This window comes from Malaclemys terrapin, chromosome 3 (assembly GCF_027887155.1).
Source record: "Malaclemys terrapin pileata isolate rMalTer1 chromosome 3, rMalTer1.hap1, whole genome shotgun sequence".
Classification (NCBI taxonomy): domain Eukaryota; kingdom Metazoa; phylum Chordata; order Testudines; family Emydidae; genus Malaclemys; species Malaclemys terrapin.
This window is the reverse complement of record NC_071507.1, coordinates 62708061-62725114: the sequence shown is the minus strand read 5'-3', so window position 1 is coordinate 62725114 and position 17054 is coordinate 62708061. Positions and strand designations below refer to the sequence as shown.

Genomic DNA, 17054 nt, shown 5'->3' with positions numbered 1-17054 from the left:
TTCTTTACTTATCCCGAGCTGAATCCCTTCCCCTCTATTATCTGTGGTAACTTCGCTAGTCGTCTGGTCACATGTTATGTTATTTTTTGAGAGAAGACTGAAGCAAAGTAGGTCTCCTCTTCCCCAGTCCTTTGGTACCTCCCTGGTTCTCCAGGACTTCCCACACGTGATCGCTGGCCAGTTAGTATCTTCATTAGCCAGCTCCCTTTGAGACTGTAATGCAAGAGGCTGCTGCGCAGAGGAGGCTGGATAGAGGTTGTGGAAGATGGCAATGGGTGAGCTGGCCCTGGGATCTCCTCACCCGCTGCTACCTCCTGTTAAACGGGCTGCTGACTAGTTGGTCGGGTGTGTTTCTAACTGTACCTTTTCCCCCCTCCTCCAGGTAAGACGATGAGGCAGTAGAGATGCTTCCCTTCCTGTTTGCCACCCTGGGCTCGGCAGGAGCCAACTGCAGGCTCCCCGGCTGTAACAGCAGCACCAAGGATTACTGCTACAGTGCCCGCATCCGCAGCACTGTGCTGCAGGGCTTGCCCTTTGGGGGCGTGCCCACCGTCCTAGCCCTCGACTTCATGTGCTTTCTGGTAAGTCTCCCGCACCATTGTGCTGCTGCCGTTTGCCTGGGGTGGTGCATGGCTGTGAGGATGAAGGATGGACGTAACTAGTCAGGACTCCTGGGTTCTATCCCCAGATGTGGGAGGAGGAGTGTAATCTACTGATTTGGCGCTGGGACGCATGGGAGTCAGGACTCCTAGCCCTGGTTGCCAGCTCAGGATAGAGAGTGGTTAGAGCTAGGACTCCTGAATTCTCCTCTCAGCTTTTGCTATTGGCTCCTCTGTGATCTTGGGCAGGTCACTTGACCGCTCTGTACCTCGGTTTCCCCTCAGTGAGATAAGGATTCTGACACTGACCTCCCAGAGGCAGTGTGGTTCTGAAGCTCAAGGAATTAGCCCCTGCCAAGCACTTTGACAACCCAGTCTCTAGAAAAGCACAATATTGTTCTTCCTGCATCTCCTTACCCACCCGTGTGCTGCTCTAACACAGCCCCCTCCCCTGGCAGCGGTAGGCTGGCCAGCTGGGGAACCCCGGCTCTCGGTCATCAAAGCACAATGGTTTTTTTTCAATGGCTTTAAGAAAAAAATGCCGTGACTGTGTCCCCGCTGAAATGGCGCGGCACGGCGCAGTGCGGGCAGGGCGAGCTTGTCCTGCAGCCCTGCTGGAAGGAACAGCGCCAGGGAGCTCACTCTCTGTGGTCCATTCAGTCCTTTGGCTTCTCTGGCTGGGCTGCCGATGAGAGGGCCAGTTAGGGCCAGCTGGGACGTGCCCAGCTTCGTGCCGCGTTCCCTCCAGCCCTAGCTCACGTCGCTAAGGAGCAGCCTGAACTTGACAGGCAGGAAGACAGGGATGGGGAGAGGGTTGGGGCTGGGAACGTGGAGGTTTGGGGTGGCCACTAGGGCTATGTATGTGACTCAGGCCAACCTAATGCCAAGGCACTGGGCTTTCCTGCCTTGCCAGCCCCAAGCTCCACTCTGATTCTTCTGCTGCTTCCTGCATAGTCTGAGAACAGATGGCTCGATCTCCGCTAGTGATATGAGGGCTTGGGAGGCGGCAAGGTGTCATCTGTTTGTGCTCTGGAGAACAGGCCAGGTTGCCACCTATTATTATTATTTATTATTATTGGTTTGTATTACCATAGTGCCTAGGAGCCCGAGTCATGTGCTAGGTGTTGGACAAACACAGCCTTGATCTGTGTGCATGGCTGGCAGGATGGATGACCCAGCAAGCTTCCGCTCTGCCTGTGCATTAGCCAGCAGCCCCTCCTGTGGGGCCTCCAGCCAGGGCTAGGCCTCGAAGCTAACAATGCCCCGCCCGCCCCCCCCCCCAAATTCACAGAGCTCCTTCACCTGGGGTCTCTGTGTTGGATCCACCTCTCTGGTGTGGCCGGCGTCTGTTGTAAGCTGTGGGCACACGCTGCTCATGGCTCACTTGTCTCCTCACAGCCCCTGTCCTGTTCGGATGTGTTTCTGGGCTGGGACAGGATCAGCTGCGGGCGAATGCTGCCAAGCCCTATTGTGGGGTGCTTTCAGAGGAAGGAGCTGTAATATGCAAGCAGTGAAGTTCCCAGCCACTCTTGCAGTAGGATGGCAGCTGGGGCAGGTACTGGAGCTCTGGGCTCTGGTGGGAGAATGCTACAGACTCACTCCAGGGAACAGATGTGAGCTATTCTGCATCCCAGAGTCCCGTTTTCTGGGCCTGGGTGCCCAAACAAGGGCCATGTTGGTGCCTTGCCAGGAACTGCAGGGCTGCACCCAGCACAGACAGAACAGAGCAGGTTGCAGCCCCCTTGGAGTCCAGGAGTTCTGCAGTGCACCCCTCTCCTCTCTGATTCAGGGATGGTGCCACACACAGACTCCAGGCCCAGTACCCAGTGCGACCCACTCACTCAGGTCATAGCACATTGCATGCGGGGACTGTACTTCCTGTGGGCCACCCCTCTGCCCACCAGATGGGAGATCCGCTCTGCAGGTCGAGCTGTGGCCACCCCCACTTCATGCTGTATCTTTTCCCCACCCCCACCAAGAGCAGGCCTCAGGGAAGCTTTTGCTCTCCTATCGTATGCTGCCATTCATTCATTCAGCTGCAGTAGCTGAGCCACCCAAGCAGAGCCTGACGCCCGCTCTGTAGTGCTGCCACCTCTGACAGCAGGTCAAGCTGTGATAGCGCGAACGTGGTCACTGGGGAGATCTTGTGCTTGTGCTGTTGGATCCCACTTCCCCATGAGCTCCTCTCTTCCCAGGCCATGCTGCCACACCTGAGTGACAAGGGTCCAATTCCTTATGCCACACGAGCAAGCCAAGCAGAGATCCAGCTGCTTCCTCTGTCCCCTGTCATTGTTCTCTCCATGCCAGACAGATGGCCGGGCGGGGGGAGGGGGTGTCAGGGCGGGCTGCTTCCCCAGCCAGGGGGGCCTTGTCTCATAGCTTCTCTTGGCACTTTTGCAGGCACTGTTGTTTGTCTTTTCGATCTTGCGTAAAGTAGCCTGGGACTATGGACGTCTGGCCCTGGTGACTGATGCTGACAGGTAAGGTCAGGATGGGAGTGGGCTCGAAGAAAACTGGGTACAGGGTTAAACGCTCTGCTGTGTGCCCAGATGGCAGGGTGGTGGGGAAGGAGTAGTGCTCAGGTTGGTCTAACCCCATAAATCCCAGGAACGGGGAAAGTCCCTGCAGCCCAACATGCCCTTTGTCATTCCAACTTCATCCCTGTGCAGGAGCAAACCTCGGGTGGCTCTGGAGATGGGATTGTAATGTATGACTTATGATTCCTACAGCAACAGTGTGCACGATTTGCTCTACAGCACAGACAGCTCCCTGCCTTGTGGGAACAGCAATGGCCCGGCAAGGAAGAGGGTGGGATGGGGAAGAGGTTATGGGAGGGCAAGGTCTGACACAATAACTGCTTTGTTAGCAACACAGCTGGAGGGGATTGTACTTTTTCTTTTCTGTACTGATTTCTTTTTAAGTAGATTGGGAGTCACGGGCTGGGTTTTCAGGTACTGTAGCTCTTAACTGTACAGGTCATGGCACTAAATCTGAGGAAGCAAAAGTAGCCGAGCATGGGTGGCTCAGAAGCAGGGCTCTGAGCTGGAAGCGGGAACGAAGTGAGTCTGGAGAAGGGATCCAAGTGAAGTTCTTGATGGCTGTGTTAGTGGCCGAAGGGAAAGCTTTTCCCCTAACTGCTAATGGAATCTTAGTCTTAAAATATAATTGGACGTGGCTAGGCTAAGACACTGCCACGTGGACTGAAAACTGGCTGAAGGACTGAGCCAAGGGTTCTGATGAAGAAATGCAGTGTACCAGCTGGAAGAAGTGTCTAAAGATCCCTGCTGGGTATGACCTCTTTACTGAAATGGAAGAAGAGTATGTGAATATTAATGAGTCTGTCGCAGGACGCCAGCTCAACAGTGAAGCAACAAGAGGTAGAGTAGGTTCAGGGGCTGCACTGTTCTCCTTATTCCATGACGTTCCTTCTTTCAAATCCCAACTGCTAGATGATCTCATGTTCAGACGCTGCTCAGCTCCGGCAGAGAGGGCCTTTAGAAAGGGTTCCATGCTCTCTGGGTCATTGTACCCAGGAACATTAATTCCATTGTGGAACGAAGCACTCAGAGAATCTCGGAAGAACCGAATCCCAGGTATTCGCACCGCCTGCCATAGTGGAGGCAAAGGAGTTCTACATATTTTCAGTTTCACTTTCCATTGCAAAAGCTACCAGGCTGACCTTTGCGTCATTGTTCTGTGTGTTAAGCATTCAAATTAGTCTGGTTTGCACCTCTTGTTACATGACAAGGGAAAGAATGGCAGAGTCGCTTTCTTCTAACACTGAACAAGGACCTTTATTTGAATAAATTAATCCGCTATATCTCCAGAGCTACTCTGTCTCCTCCTTACTTAGGCGGAGCTGTGAACGCTGCTGAGGCTAGAGAAAACAGCACCAGGGGACCCAGAGAGATGGGGAAAAGCAGGCAGGAGGTAGCCATTTGAGGAAACGTAGCTGATCCCTTGTGGGGAAAGTAATCCACGACTAGATCTCAATGGGACGGAGGAACCTGGTCAGCAGCAATGGTGTGTGAGTCCCAGGGTGAGAATACGCAACTAATTACCGAGCCTGCCATGTGATGTGGCTGCAGTGAGGCCAGGGCAGCATGGGTGGCAGGGTAAGAGGCATTGTTTTGGAGCAGGGAGGGGATACCGTCCCCGGGGAGAACGTGACGGGCGCTGCGCTTTTGGCAAGTAGCTTCACTTCAAGCTGCCTCCATGCCTCAGGGCTTCTGGCTCCCAGTGCCAAGCTCAGGCCTCTAGACCAGCGTTTCTCAACCAGTGGCTCACAACCCCTGGGGGGGCACCAAAGGCAGTCGGGGTCATGGCAAGGAGTTGGAAGAGTTATTACACTGTAAAGCAAATGACATCTCACATGCCCTTACACTTCAAGGTCCAGTGTTCTCTACCACCCTGGCCGGCCACTCCCACAAATGAACTATCCAGGCTTTGCGCTGTTTGCATTGATACATCTCCTACTCTTCCTTTTTATACAGGGGGGGGGTCATGACATTTTTTAACAAGGAAGAAGGGGTCACCAGCCTGAAAAGGGTGAGAGAGACTAGCCTGGGCCATGCTGCCTGTTTCGTACACCCAGTGCCAACTGCCTGCCCTTGTAACTGGCCCGGACTGCTCTTCCCCTTTGAGGGGTGGCTCTGCCCGGGTTCCGCATTTGTTCTTCAGCTTTAGGCCACATCCCCTTCCCCAGGGGGACATTTTTTCTCTGTTGACTTGCTCAGTCCCTTTGAGAACTGTGCAAACCTCAAATCTCCCTGCCTGGTCCTCTCCTCCCACCAACACACTTTTCCTCCAAACATGGCTCCCTCAGACCTGGGGATATCGGTGCCCTCCGGAACCCTCAGAGCTGCCTCCTATGTGGGATGGGCCCCACCTCGCATGCTAGGTGAGGTTCTATTAAATCCTGGTGCAACCCATGCCTGCTGGGCGTGGTGCTCTGTCCCCCTCTAGTGACACCTAGAACTCTTAGAAATTAATGAGTCTGCTGCAGCCTCAGCTAAGAGGCATGTGGCTTTTAGCTCCTGCATTAAGCTTCAGAGGTCCCAGGTTCGATCCCGCCCGCCGATGACCGGGATCTGTTGGGGTTACACTGGCACAGCTTGGCTAGCAGGTGGATCCTCGCCCTGTGCTTAGACGGCCTGCTGCCCTTGCTAGCACCTATCTGTGAGTAATCGCATTATGTCTGGGTGCTGCCAACTGGAAGGAGAGCTGCAGCTAACATGGAACAAATAATGCCCAGCTGGCAAGCTGGGGCCCTAGGAGGCCCAGAGGAGAGTCGCTGAGACAGGAGCAGGTATTGGCAGCAGAGCATCCCCATCGGTGTGCTTTTAGCCTCAATAGCATGGCCACTTGTGGGGGCTGGTGTGACCTGGCAGGGAAGGGCTACGTGGGAGAGTTTGCAGGAAGCCATGATCCCCGTGGGGTAGTTGAGAGAGGCACTAGTTTGAGAACTGTGCCAGGTTCCAGCTGCTTCACGCTAGGCTTCTAGCAGACAAGCAGGTTCTCCTATCCATCCCCGGGCGGGCAGCAGGGCAAAGGCGACTGGAATGCTGCTTCCCTAGGGAACACTTTGGATTTTCCCATGAAATGTGGTGCCCAAGTGCTGCTAGTTTTGGGTTGGAACAAGAAACACAGCCCCCATGGGATCCTAAAGGTGACAGCTGGCCAGAGCCCAAACGCACTCTGTGTCTGTGCACTGATGTACAACCCATGTACGGAGACACAGCACTTGCCCCAGGGGGCCTGCAGTCTCAATTAGACAGACAAACCTTTTGCCCCTCGGGTAACCTGCGGCAGGGACACACTCCATGCAGAACAGATAGGAGCTGGAACAACAAAAATATCTGTATCAGAGGGGTTGTCGTGTTAGTGTGAATCTGTAAAAAGCAACAGAGGGTCCTGTAGCACCTTTAAGACTAACAGAAGTATTGGAGCTGACGCTTGCGTCTGATGAAGTGGGCATTCACCCACGAAAGCTTATGCGCCAACACTTCTGTTAGTCTTAAAGGTGCCACAGGACCCTCTGTTGCTTTTTAAAAATGTCTGTGTGAAGGTTTTTCTAGCCACCTCCCGTTCCTGACTCGGGCAGGGAGATGGTGAGAATGCCTCTTCCAGTCCTGTGCAGATAATAGTGGGGAGCTGGTTCAGAGGCCGAGGCCATTCTTTCAGGTCCTGTGTTTGCTGCTGACACGGATGGGATGAGATTATATCCCCCAGGTCAAAGAAGGAATCTGGGGCTGAGAGGAGGCAGCCAGAGTCTTGTTGCACCACAACGAATTGCTCTGCCCCATCAGTAAATGGACCCATAGGGCCAATCTGTCTAGCGGCAGGAGTGGGGATGGGAGATCTCTGCAACTGGATCCTTGGGAGCCGTAGGTTGAAATGTTTCCAGTTAACATGGAGCGGTTAAAGATAAGGGTGCAACAAAGCCCAACATAGTCTTCAAATGTGAGCCTCTAGGTGGAATACAGAAAATGCATTTAGTAGAGGACCATTAGGCATCACTTAAAATGATAAAACCAAACTTTATTCAGAAGCAAAATGCATCGCTAAGCAAACAGGGATGCAATTACTACTTAATCAATGAGCGATCAGTCCACTGACAACAGTCTGATGATCCTGGAACCTAACGGGACCCTTTGGACGTTTATTGGAGCTCCTTCCAAATTTACAAATCAACTCCTTTTATAATCTATTATTGTACTACTTAACATTACACTGCCCCTTACCGTAATTATATTTCCTCCAATTCCTTATTGGCTCTTTACATAGCTCAGTGGTTTGAGCATTGGTCTGCTAAACCCAGGATTGTGAGTTCAATCCTTGAGGGGGCCATTTAGGGATCTGGGGCAAAAATCTGTCTGGGGATTGGTCCTGCTTTGAGCAGGTTGGACTAGATGATCTCCTGAGGTCCCTTCCAACCCTGATATTCTATGATTATGTAAATGAACATCTGACCCAATGTCCTTCCCATACTATCAATACAGACAGAATTATAAAAAAACATTCACAATTCTCAAAAACACTCATTAGAAACCCTGCTTGAAGCAGTTATAACCAAAACATAACTGCACCATAACCCTGGCTCACATCCTTGCTAAATGCAATTTTCCCATCTTACGGTCTCCAGCTTCTCTCTAACTCGCAACCTCCATTCCCCTGACTCCTCTACACTTAGGCCCTAAATGTAACTACCACTAATTTCTTAATCTAAACCAGGGGTCGGCAACCTTTCAGAAGTGGTGTGCCGAGTCTTCATTTATTCGCTCTAATTTAAGGTTTTGCATGCCAGTAATACATTTTAACGTTTTTAGAAGGTCTCATTCTATAACTCTATAATATATAACTAAACTGTTGTTCTATGTAAGTAAATAAGGTTTTTAAAATGTTTAAGAAGCTTCATTTAAAATTAAATTAAAATGCAGAGCCCCCCCGGACTGATGGCCAGGACCCGGGCAGTGTGAGTGCCACTGAAAATCAGCTCGTGTGCCGACTTTGGCACGCGTGCCATAGGTTGCCTACCCCTGATCTAAACCATCCTATAGGCTGCGCCTTGCACACTGTGCGTGGGTGGCCCTGATTTGTCTCCACTACTGCTGGGTCAGCTGCATAAGTGTGTGGGAGGGAAGGCTGCATTGAGGACCAGGGCCAGAGGGCAGCACCCTCGATCTGATAGGCGCTTCCCTGGCGCCAGCGCTCCTGGTCTTCCCTCATGTCACTGCTGACTCTTTGGTCCCTGCCAGGGGGGAGGGAGTTCTGTGGTATGACACTTTCATGCAGCCCATTCGGGATGCACCAGACAGTGGAACACGGGTCAAATCCTGCTTCCCTGGGAGTCAGTGGGGCTTTGCCTCTAGGAAAGGTGGAGCTGCTTGTCCTAAACTGTCCCCTCTCCTCACACAGGGCCTCCTTCCCTCTCTGTCAGTCTGGGCTGGCTGGACAGCGCTGTAGGGAGAGGCCTCCATGCGCAAGAACCGCTCAAGAGAAGGAACAAAAGAGAGATGGGAAGGGAAGCTGAACCAGCGGGTTCCTCTGACTTAGCCCTGCAGGGATCTTGGCCTAGCCTGGAACAGCTGCACCAGATCAGTGGCCCCAGTCAGTGCAGTTCTCTAAGCTCACCAGGTTCAATTCTTCAGCAGCTGGCCCTGTCTGGTCTGGAGTTGGGCTGACATTCCCAGGGAGGGCAGTTCCTGAAGATCAGCTGGTGTTTTCCCTTTCTTTTGTAGCTGTCATAGGAGGGTCCCACCTGGTTGGAGTGGCCCCCTCTGCTGGAATGGCAGGACAGATTACTCCGCATGTTTGTAAAGAGCTGTGCATTATTGGTACGCATGAGTTCCCTGGGCCTTACACTTGTTTTGCCCTAGAGTGGAGAGCTCATTTCACCAGATTTAGGAGCCACTTGTATATTGTTGGTTCTAGATTTGGGACAAAACCTGGAGTTTTGGGGGTTCCCTGAGTTCTGGGCTGCTGTGTATTTCCTTATTTAATTCCCTGAGGCCGGGCAAGCTAATCTATCCTTGAAGACACTATTTGCAGTGGCTCAGGATGGAAAAACAACGTTTGTTTCATTCCGTTTGGGGAAGCAATAGTTTAAGTGATGGTGCAAATGTTCTGCAAAATCCCAGATGTAGATGCAAACCCAAGTAGAATCTGAGAAGTTCCCAGAGCCCAGCGCATCCTAGAGTCTCCCACTCCAAACTAAAGACCCTTCTTGTGACTGTCGCTACTGGTGGTAGTGCAGTGCAGATCTCGTCGATGTGTGTTACAGACGGAGCCAGCACCAGAGGTGTCAGGATTCCCCCCCACTCTGAACTCTGGGGTACAGATGTGGGGACCCGCATGAAAGACCCCCTAAGCTTATAGTCTACCAGCTTAGGTTAAAACTTCCCCAAGGCACAAATTCCTTTCCTCGTCCTTGGATGGTATTGCTGCCACCACCAAGTGATTTACACAAAAATTCAGGGAAGGGTCACTTGGAATCCCTATTTCCCCCAAAATATCCCCCCAAGTCCCTTCACCCCCTTTCCTGGGGAGGCTTGAGAATAATATACCAACTAATTGGTTAGCAATGTGAGCACAGACCAGACCCTTTGTCTTCAGGACACAGAAATCAATCAAGTTTTTAAAAGAAGAATTTTATTATAAAGAAAAAAGAATCACACCTGCAAAATCAGGATGGAAGGTAACTTTACAGGGTAGTAAAAAAATTTAAAACACAAAGGACTCCCCTCTGGGCTCAGCTTTACAGTTACAAAAACAGGAATAAAACTACCTCTGTATCATAGGAGAAATTCACAAGCTAAAACAAAAGATAACCTAACGCATTTCCTTATCCTACTTACAATTTCTGTGGTTTTAGATGGATTATTCCAGGTTTATTTTCAGGAGATGTTGTACCTGCTTGGCTTCTCTCTCCGTCCAGAGAGGGAACAAACAAAGAGAACAACAAACAAATCCTTCCTCCCTCAGATTTGAAAGCATCTTCTTTCCTCCTTGGTCCTTCTGGTCAGGTGCCAACTAGGTTATTTGAACTGCTTAACCCTTTACAGGTAAGGCGATTCAGTACAGCTGCCAAGGAGGGATTTTATGCTACTGCATACATAAAGATTGTTACCCTTCCCTCTATATTTATGATAAGAGGTGTGCATGAGATTTCCAGACAAACATGATAGGGCCCTGCCCTGAGGAGCCTGCAGTGTGCTGGGAAACTGAGTGCTGCAAGGAAGTTTTTCCTTTATTTTCTCTCTCTGATCTAAATGTTGACAGGTTTCTCCCCCAGATGGTGAGAGGCAGCCCGAGGCTGTGTCTACTGGGGCCGAGGAGGCTCCCTGTGGGTGCTGCAAAGTTCCCATTGTTGTAACCCTCCCTTTTTGTTTCTCTGCCCCCAGGCGGCGGCACTGGCAGACAGAGCGAACGGAGCGGGAATAGTATGTTGTTGTTTTTTCAGGGTATTTTTCCTTCCCTCTCTCTCCTGTTTTTTTCCTTTGGAAATGGCTAGGGGTTCAGGGCTGGGATTAATGTCTCCTGATCAATGCAGATTTTTCAGCCATACATCACAGCTGGGAAGGGACGGGGCTCTTTCTGGTCCCTGTCAAACAACAGCAATGCCACTGTGATCCTGGGAGGGTACCACAGCACTCACCCTGCTTCACCACAAATTCATGTGTGTGCTGGAACTGGGACAGGGACCAAATCATGCCCGTTTCCAAAGGCTGGCTGGGTCCCCACACTACTTACCCCTAGATCTTTTCCTCCACCCTTCCCCTGTGTGTGTACGGATAGTGAGGCAACAGGGATACTTGGGAACCCTGGATACAGACTACCTGTCATTACTGCTGTTTTATTGGGGTGAATAGGGAAAGGGGTTTCTCTCACCCCCTGTTCAGAGCTAGGCTTTGATCATATAAGCCCTAGGGGAGCCAGAATTCAGCTACCACACCCGAAGAATAAGCAGGTGTGAATAATGCACTGGTGCACTGTCCCAATCCCTCCCTCCAGCTCAGCCAGTAATCCAGACATGGGCTTCCTATTACAGAACCATTACCAGCACCATCTGGTACCTTGGCTTGGCCCTGCCCATTGTAAACCCCAGCAGTCAGTATGTGGGCTGGTCAGACAGACTCTGAATAGCCCCTTGTGCAGCCACACATTCTTCTTGTTTCCCCACTGGGGATGTCCCTTTGCATTTTGACTTCTTCTTAAAAATGCTCCATCTCCCACAGTCTAGAACATAAGAACGGCTACACTGGGTCAGACCCAAGGTCCATCTAGCCCAGTATCCTGTCTTCTGACAGCAGCTGGTAGCAGTTGCTTCAGAGGGAATGAATAGAACAGACAATCATCAAGTGATCCATCCCCTGTCGTCCAGTCCCAGCACCTGGCAGTCAGAGGCTTAGGTCTGATCCCCAAGTCTTTCTTGTGCTGCTTTAACTGGCTACACTGTCTAGCCTGGATGGGGGGTGATTGGCTCTCACCCTCACGCAGGACCAGGGTGGGAGGCAGTACACCGCAAACTGGTGCCTGTCTTCTAAGTTCTGCTCAGCGCCAGGGGTGAGCAGGGCAGCAACAGAAACTGACAACATCTCAGGAGTGCTCTGTGCTTGTCAAGTTCCCATTGCTGCCCTGCTTGGCACTGAAGCCAGGTGGTAGGGGCTGTGGGCAGAGCACGGGAGGTAGCAGAGGGCCATCCTGCCATTTTCCCCCACTCTGGCACTCTTGGTACTTTGTGCAGAGCCACGGTCTGCAGCCTTTGGTTTGAGAAAGCGTCTGGCCCTCATTCTGTGTGTCTGGCTCACTTGGGATGATGCAGGAAGCACCAGTGCCCAGTCACTCATCCTCCTCCACGTGTGCCCGGGCTGGCTGGTGGGACTCAGGCTAATGCCATGCTGCCAGTGTGGGGACCACAGGAGGAGGGCTGCTGCCTGTAGCCGTGTGCGCCTATGCAGGGAGAGGGCAACTTGTGCTTGTCCCAAATCCTGCAGATTTTCTTGTGTTTGAATCTTGCACTTGGTGAGGCTGTGGGGTGAACTGTTCCCAGACTAACTTATCTGCCTTTTTGCTAACAATGTGGGTGCTGGGCCCCACCTAGAGAGAGGCCCCATCTCTCCTGGCCATGGTGCTGCTGGGGGAGGCACAAATCCAGCTGTGGGTGTTGCCCCGGGAGATGCAAGCAGGTCCACTCAGTGTGAGCAAGGCAGCAGAGATGGGACAGACCTTTCACCAGGGCCGGCTCCAGACACCAGCTTCTCAAGCAGGTGCTTGGGGCGGCCGCTCCGGAGAGGGGCGGCACGTCCAGGTATTCATCGGCAATTCGGCGGACAGTCCCTCACTCCGCCTGGGAGTGAAGGACCTCCCGCCAAATTGCCTCTGCAGATCGCGATCGCGGCTTTTTTTTTTGTTTTGTTTTGGCTGCTTGGGACGGCCAAAACCCTGGAGCCGGCCCTGCCTTTCACACCACCCGCTACCACCGGGGCCTAGAGCAAACATGTCCAGAGAGACTCCGTGGCTTCTCCCACCTCTTCCAGTTCTTCCTCCCTCTTTCTCAGCCAGCAACAGGCACAGGCCTTGCGGGTGATCTACGGCGGGGGTCTCCCCAACCTGCCGTTTGAACCTTGATGTGAGGCTCACCTCCAAGTCATGGAGCTGAGGGAGGAAACCCTGGCCAGACCCCTCCTCCTCCATGGCTGACAGCAGCTCCCCTCCCCCAGTTATAATCTGGATCTCCGTGATGGGCTGGGATACCGCACCCAGGGAGAAGCAACGCCAGCCACAGTGAGCCTGGTAGGTTCCCGCTGTAACGTTGCTCCTTGCTAGCAAATATCTGGCAGCTTCATGCGGTGTGTTTTTGTGTCAGTCTGTCCCTGCGCACACCTGTCTGTCTGCTTCGGCCCTGGGCCTCAATTATCTGGCCCCCGGGGAGTCCCCCCGCAATCAGTGAGTCAGCCAGCCGGTGTCAGCTGAAGCGAAGGAGAAGGCCGGCTGCATGCCCTAAGGAGGAGACCAGCCCACATCTCTCAGGTAGGAGTGGGGAGCGCTCAGCCCTGCAGGGCTCCCCACCCACGCGGCTGCCTGCATCACATCGGCATCACACCACTGCAAACCTTCCCCGTCATCTGCCTGGCAACACGTTGCTCACTGGCTCCCCCTGGTGGGTGCTGTATGTGTTCATTTCCCTGTGCGCAGGATTATTAACTCCTCCAGTGAGTCATAGCTGCGTAGAAATCAAATCCTAGACGATGCAGATGGGGGGAAGGCCTGCCCGGTCCCATCTCAACCGGCTCTTGGGGACCAGGCAGGATCAGGCCCTACAGCAAGTTTTGCTAGAGCTTTGCCCAGCCTGGCGTTAAACGTCCTAGTTGCCGGGGCTGCCAGCACCCCGTGGGAGCCCAGGGTATCTCACTGTCAGGAAGTGTCTCCCGAGTGTCATTCAGAATAATCCTTTTGTTAATGTTGCGGCATTACTCCTAGTTATGCCCCCCTGCATCTCCCCAAACAGACCCTCTCCTCCTCCTCCCATTCAATTCACGCTCTCATTGCCGAGCCAAGCTTGTCAGATTTAACCCTCCTCATTCTTTTCTCTAAATTAGTCCCTCGCTGCCCTTCTCTGCACACCCTCAGTTTGTTGTCTTTCTGGTACCGAGGAGCCCAGAACAGAACACAGTCACCCAGCTATGGAGCCAGAGAGAGGAGCTAGCCCCTCCCTGCTCTGAGCCATAAGGCATGTGGAACTGAGGGGCCCAGAGCTGAGTAGGGGATCCCAATTTAAGTCTCCCAGGGCAGTGCAGAGAATGGCTCTCCCCTGTGGAGGGCTGTGTCTGCATATGCAGCCTCAGACCTGCAAGCATCTGTCTCATAAGCTCTTCACTCTCATTTCTTCCCACACCCCTTGAAGCCTTTCTAATCAACCTTCGCTCATGGCATTAATTCCTATGTAGGTGGCAGCTGGGATGGAGGGAGAGCCAAGTTCTTCCAGAGCTGCTCTGCTCTTCTCCAGTCTCCTCTCAGGACACTTGGCAGGCAACACGTATCCTCCTGATTCCTTTAGCTGGGTCATAGGTGTCTCTGGCCATAGGCCTTACCAGGAAATCACTAATGAGGACCATTTGCCTCTTGCTCACTTGCTGGGCCCCTGACCTCCCTTGGGCTCTTCTCCATCTGATCCTCTGACTGGTAGTGCCTGTTCGGAGGGTCCAGTTTGAATGGCTCCATGTTTCCCTCTGTTCCTATTGCTGACAGGTTTTCCCACTTCCTTCAATTCATCCCTCCTTTCCCCTTCCAGGGTTTTAGCCTGCTGGGACTCTCCCACTGTTTCTCGTCTCGGTGACTTCAGCTGCTCCTTTGCCCCACAGCTCCAACGTTGTCCAGAACAGCAACCAGCTTGTGGCCTATCTGTGGACAGCCATCTTGGTCTTTGCTCATAAAGAGAGGCCTTCTGCATGTCCCACATCAGCCAGCCTTGAACGCTTCAGCAGCAAGCTGCCCCAGAATCTGCCATAGCCAACTGCTATGTGGTTCAGGGCCCGTGCTGGAGGCTTTCAGGGCTTAGCCATCTCCAGGCCTCCCCTCTTCACTGCTAGAATTCTCTGAGTGTCCTGCTGTTTATAACTCCCACCTCAGGTAATCACACGCTCCACCTTTGCTTCCTCAGCAGCCTAACTCTCACTTTCTCAAGCTCCAAGTGCATGTTCAGGTCCCCCACTATGTTCTCTGGCCTCGTTTCCTTCTCAGCTGTGATGCTACTAATGCAAAGCGTTCCAGGATCCTGACCTTCTTCATCACCACCTCCTCTGGGCAGAAATTACCTCCTCCCCTTCTATTGCTCCCTGAACAATTTGCTTAATCCAGATAATTGGTGTGGAAAAGGGGTGAACAGAGAGGTGGCAACATTTGCCGACTGTACAAAATTACTCAAGATAGTTTAGTCCAAAGCTGACTGCAAAATGCCAAAGCAATCTCACTAAACTGGGAGGTAAAGGGGGGGTGGGAAATAGCAAATGAAATTCAGTGTTGCTAAATGCAAAGTGATGCACATTGGAAAACATAATCCCAATATACATATAAAATGATGGGGTCTAAATTAGCTGTTACCACTCAAGAAAGAGACCTTGGAGTCCTTGTGGATAGTTCTCTGAAAACATCTATTCAATGTGCAGCTGAGTCAAAAAAAGTTAACAATGTTAGGAACCATTAGGAAAGAGATGGATAATAAGACAGAAAATATCATAATGCCACTATATAAATCCATGGTACACCCACATCTTGAATACTGCATGCAGGTCTGGTCACCCCATCTCAAAAAAGATACATTAGAATTCAAAATGGTACTGAGAAGGGCAACAAAAACAATTAGGGGTATAGAACAGCTTCCACATGAGGAGAGATTAAAAAGACTTGCACGCTTCAGCTTAGAAAAGAGACGACTATGGGGGGATATGATAGAGGTCTATAAAATCATGACTGGTGTGGGGAAAGTGACTAAAGAAGTGTTCTTTTTACCCCTTCGCATAACATGAGAACAAGGAATCACCCAATGAAATTAATAGCAGGTTTAAAACAAACAAAAGGAAGTATTTCTTCACACAGCATGCAGTCAACCTGTGGAACTCCTTGCCAGGGGATGTTGTGAAGGCCAAACCTATAACTGGTTCAAAAAAGAATTAGATAAGTTCATGGAGTGTAGGTCCATCAATGGCTATTAGCCAAAGATGGTTAGGGACACTCCTCCACGCCCTGGGTGTCCCTAAACCTCCAACTGCAAGAAGTATCTGGCAAGGACCATTGTCAGAGATAGGATACTGGACTAGATGGACCATTGGTCTGACCTGGTATTGCCACTCTTATGTTCTTATTAACCTATCCCTTTGAGAAGGGACTTCCAGCCAGACTCAGCAGTACGGACCCAGCTGAGGCTAAAGCAAGCCCTGCCGGGCCTGGCTTTGAGGAGCAGGGAAGGAACCGCAGCCAGACCTCTCCTTTCACCTGCCCTGTGTTTCTCAGCTCTAGGGTTTCCAGTTTGAATGGGGGGCAAGCTGCTCCTCCCACTGTGCACAAGCCCCCCTGATCTTGAACCAGCTTGCAGAGCATGAGAGGGAGTTATGATGGAGGCGTGCAGGCAGGATCCGAGAACAAGGGAAGAGACGCTCAGGCTGAGGAGTTGGGGAAATCATGGAGTGATGCATGCAGTCTTCCATTCCCAGCTTCTCGTAGAGGTGTAGGGTAGCCCCGAGAGTGGCCAGTTAGGGACCTCAGTGCCTTTCTCCGAACCTTTTCCAGTTCCGCTATGAGCTTTTTGAGATGGGGCAACCAGAACTGAACACAGTATTCAAGGTGTGGGCGTCCCGTGGCACTATGGTATTTTCTGTCTTCTCATCTGTCCCTTTCCTAATAGTTCCTAACATACTGTTAGCCTTCTTGAGTGCTGCTGCGCACTGAGCCGTGGTTTTCAGAGAACTCTCCACGGTTACTCCAAGATCTTTTTCTGGGGGAGTAACAGGTAACTTAGACCCCATCACGGTATATGCATAGTTGGGATTTTTTTCCTAATGAATGTTACTTTGCCCTTATCAACATTGAATTTCATCTGCCATTTGGAATGGAAAGTGAAATATTTTATAATATTTTGCATTAATATATTTGCTACACTGTGTGTGTGTTTAAAAAAAAAAAAAGTCTGTATGTTAATTCACTCTCCCACCAACCCACTTATTCATCCAGAAGGACATAGGAATTGAACCATCCCAGTGGTCCATCTTTTCCAGGATCCTATCTCTGACATTGTTCACTAACGCCAAGGGCTTCAGAAGAAGGTCCAAGAACCCCTCTAGGGGATAATTTTAGAATAACCTCCCTGTATAGGAAGCCCTGGCAATTGACGATCAGCTGAAGTGTTTCTAGCCCTCAAACATTTCTATCCTAGCTAGTAACTGTGATTTATATTTATTC

The 17054-nt window shown here is 51.5% G+C and overlaps 1 protein-coding gene across 3 annotated transcripts in view; it reads left to right on the top strand.

The window, feature by feature from the left end:
- TMEM63B (transmembrane protein 63B) overlaps positions 1-17054 on the top strand; it is a 91815-nt gene that overhangs the window by 50785 nt on the left and 23976 nt on the right. For 2 of the 3 annotated variants that reach the window (XM_054021933.1, XM_054021935.1), the window contains exons 2-4: positions 383-581; positions 3000-3079; positions 10502-10540. In XM_054021933.1, coding sequence (XP_053877908.1) covers positions 405-581; positions 3000-3079; positions 10502-10540 — 296 coding nt within the window. In that variant the 5' untranslated portion in view covers positions 383-404. The remainder of the gene's footprint in view (positions 1-382; positions 582-2999; positions 3080-10501; positions 10541-17054) is intronic. The other variant, XM_054021936.1, reaches the window with a different exon arrangement.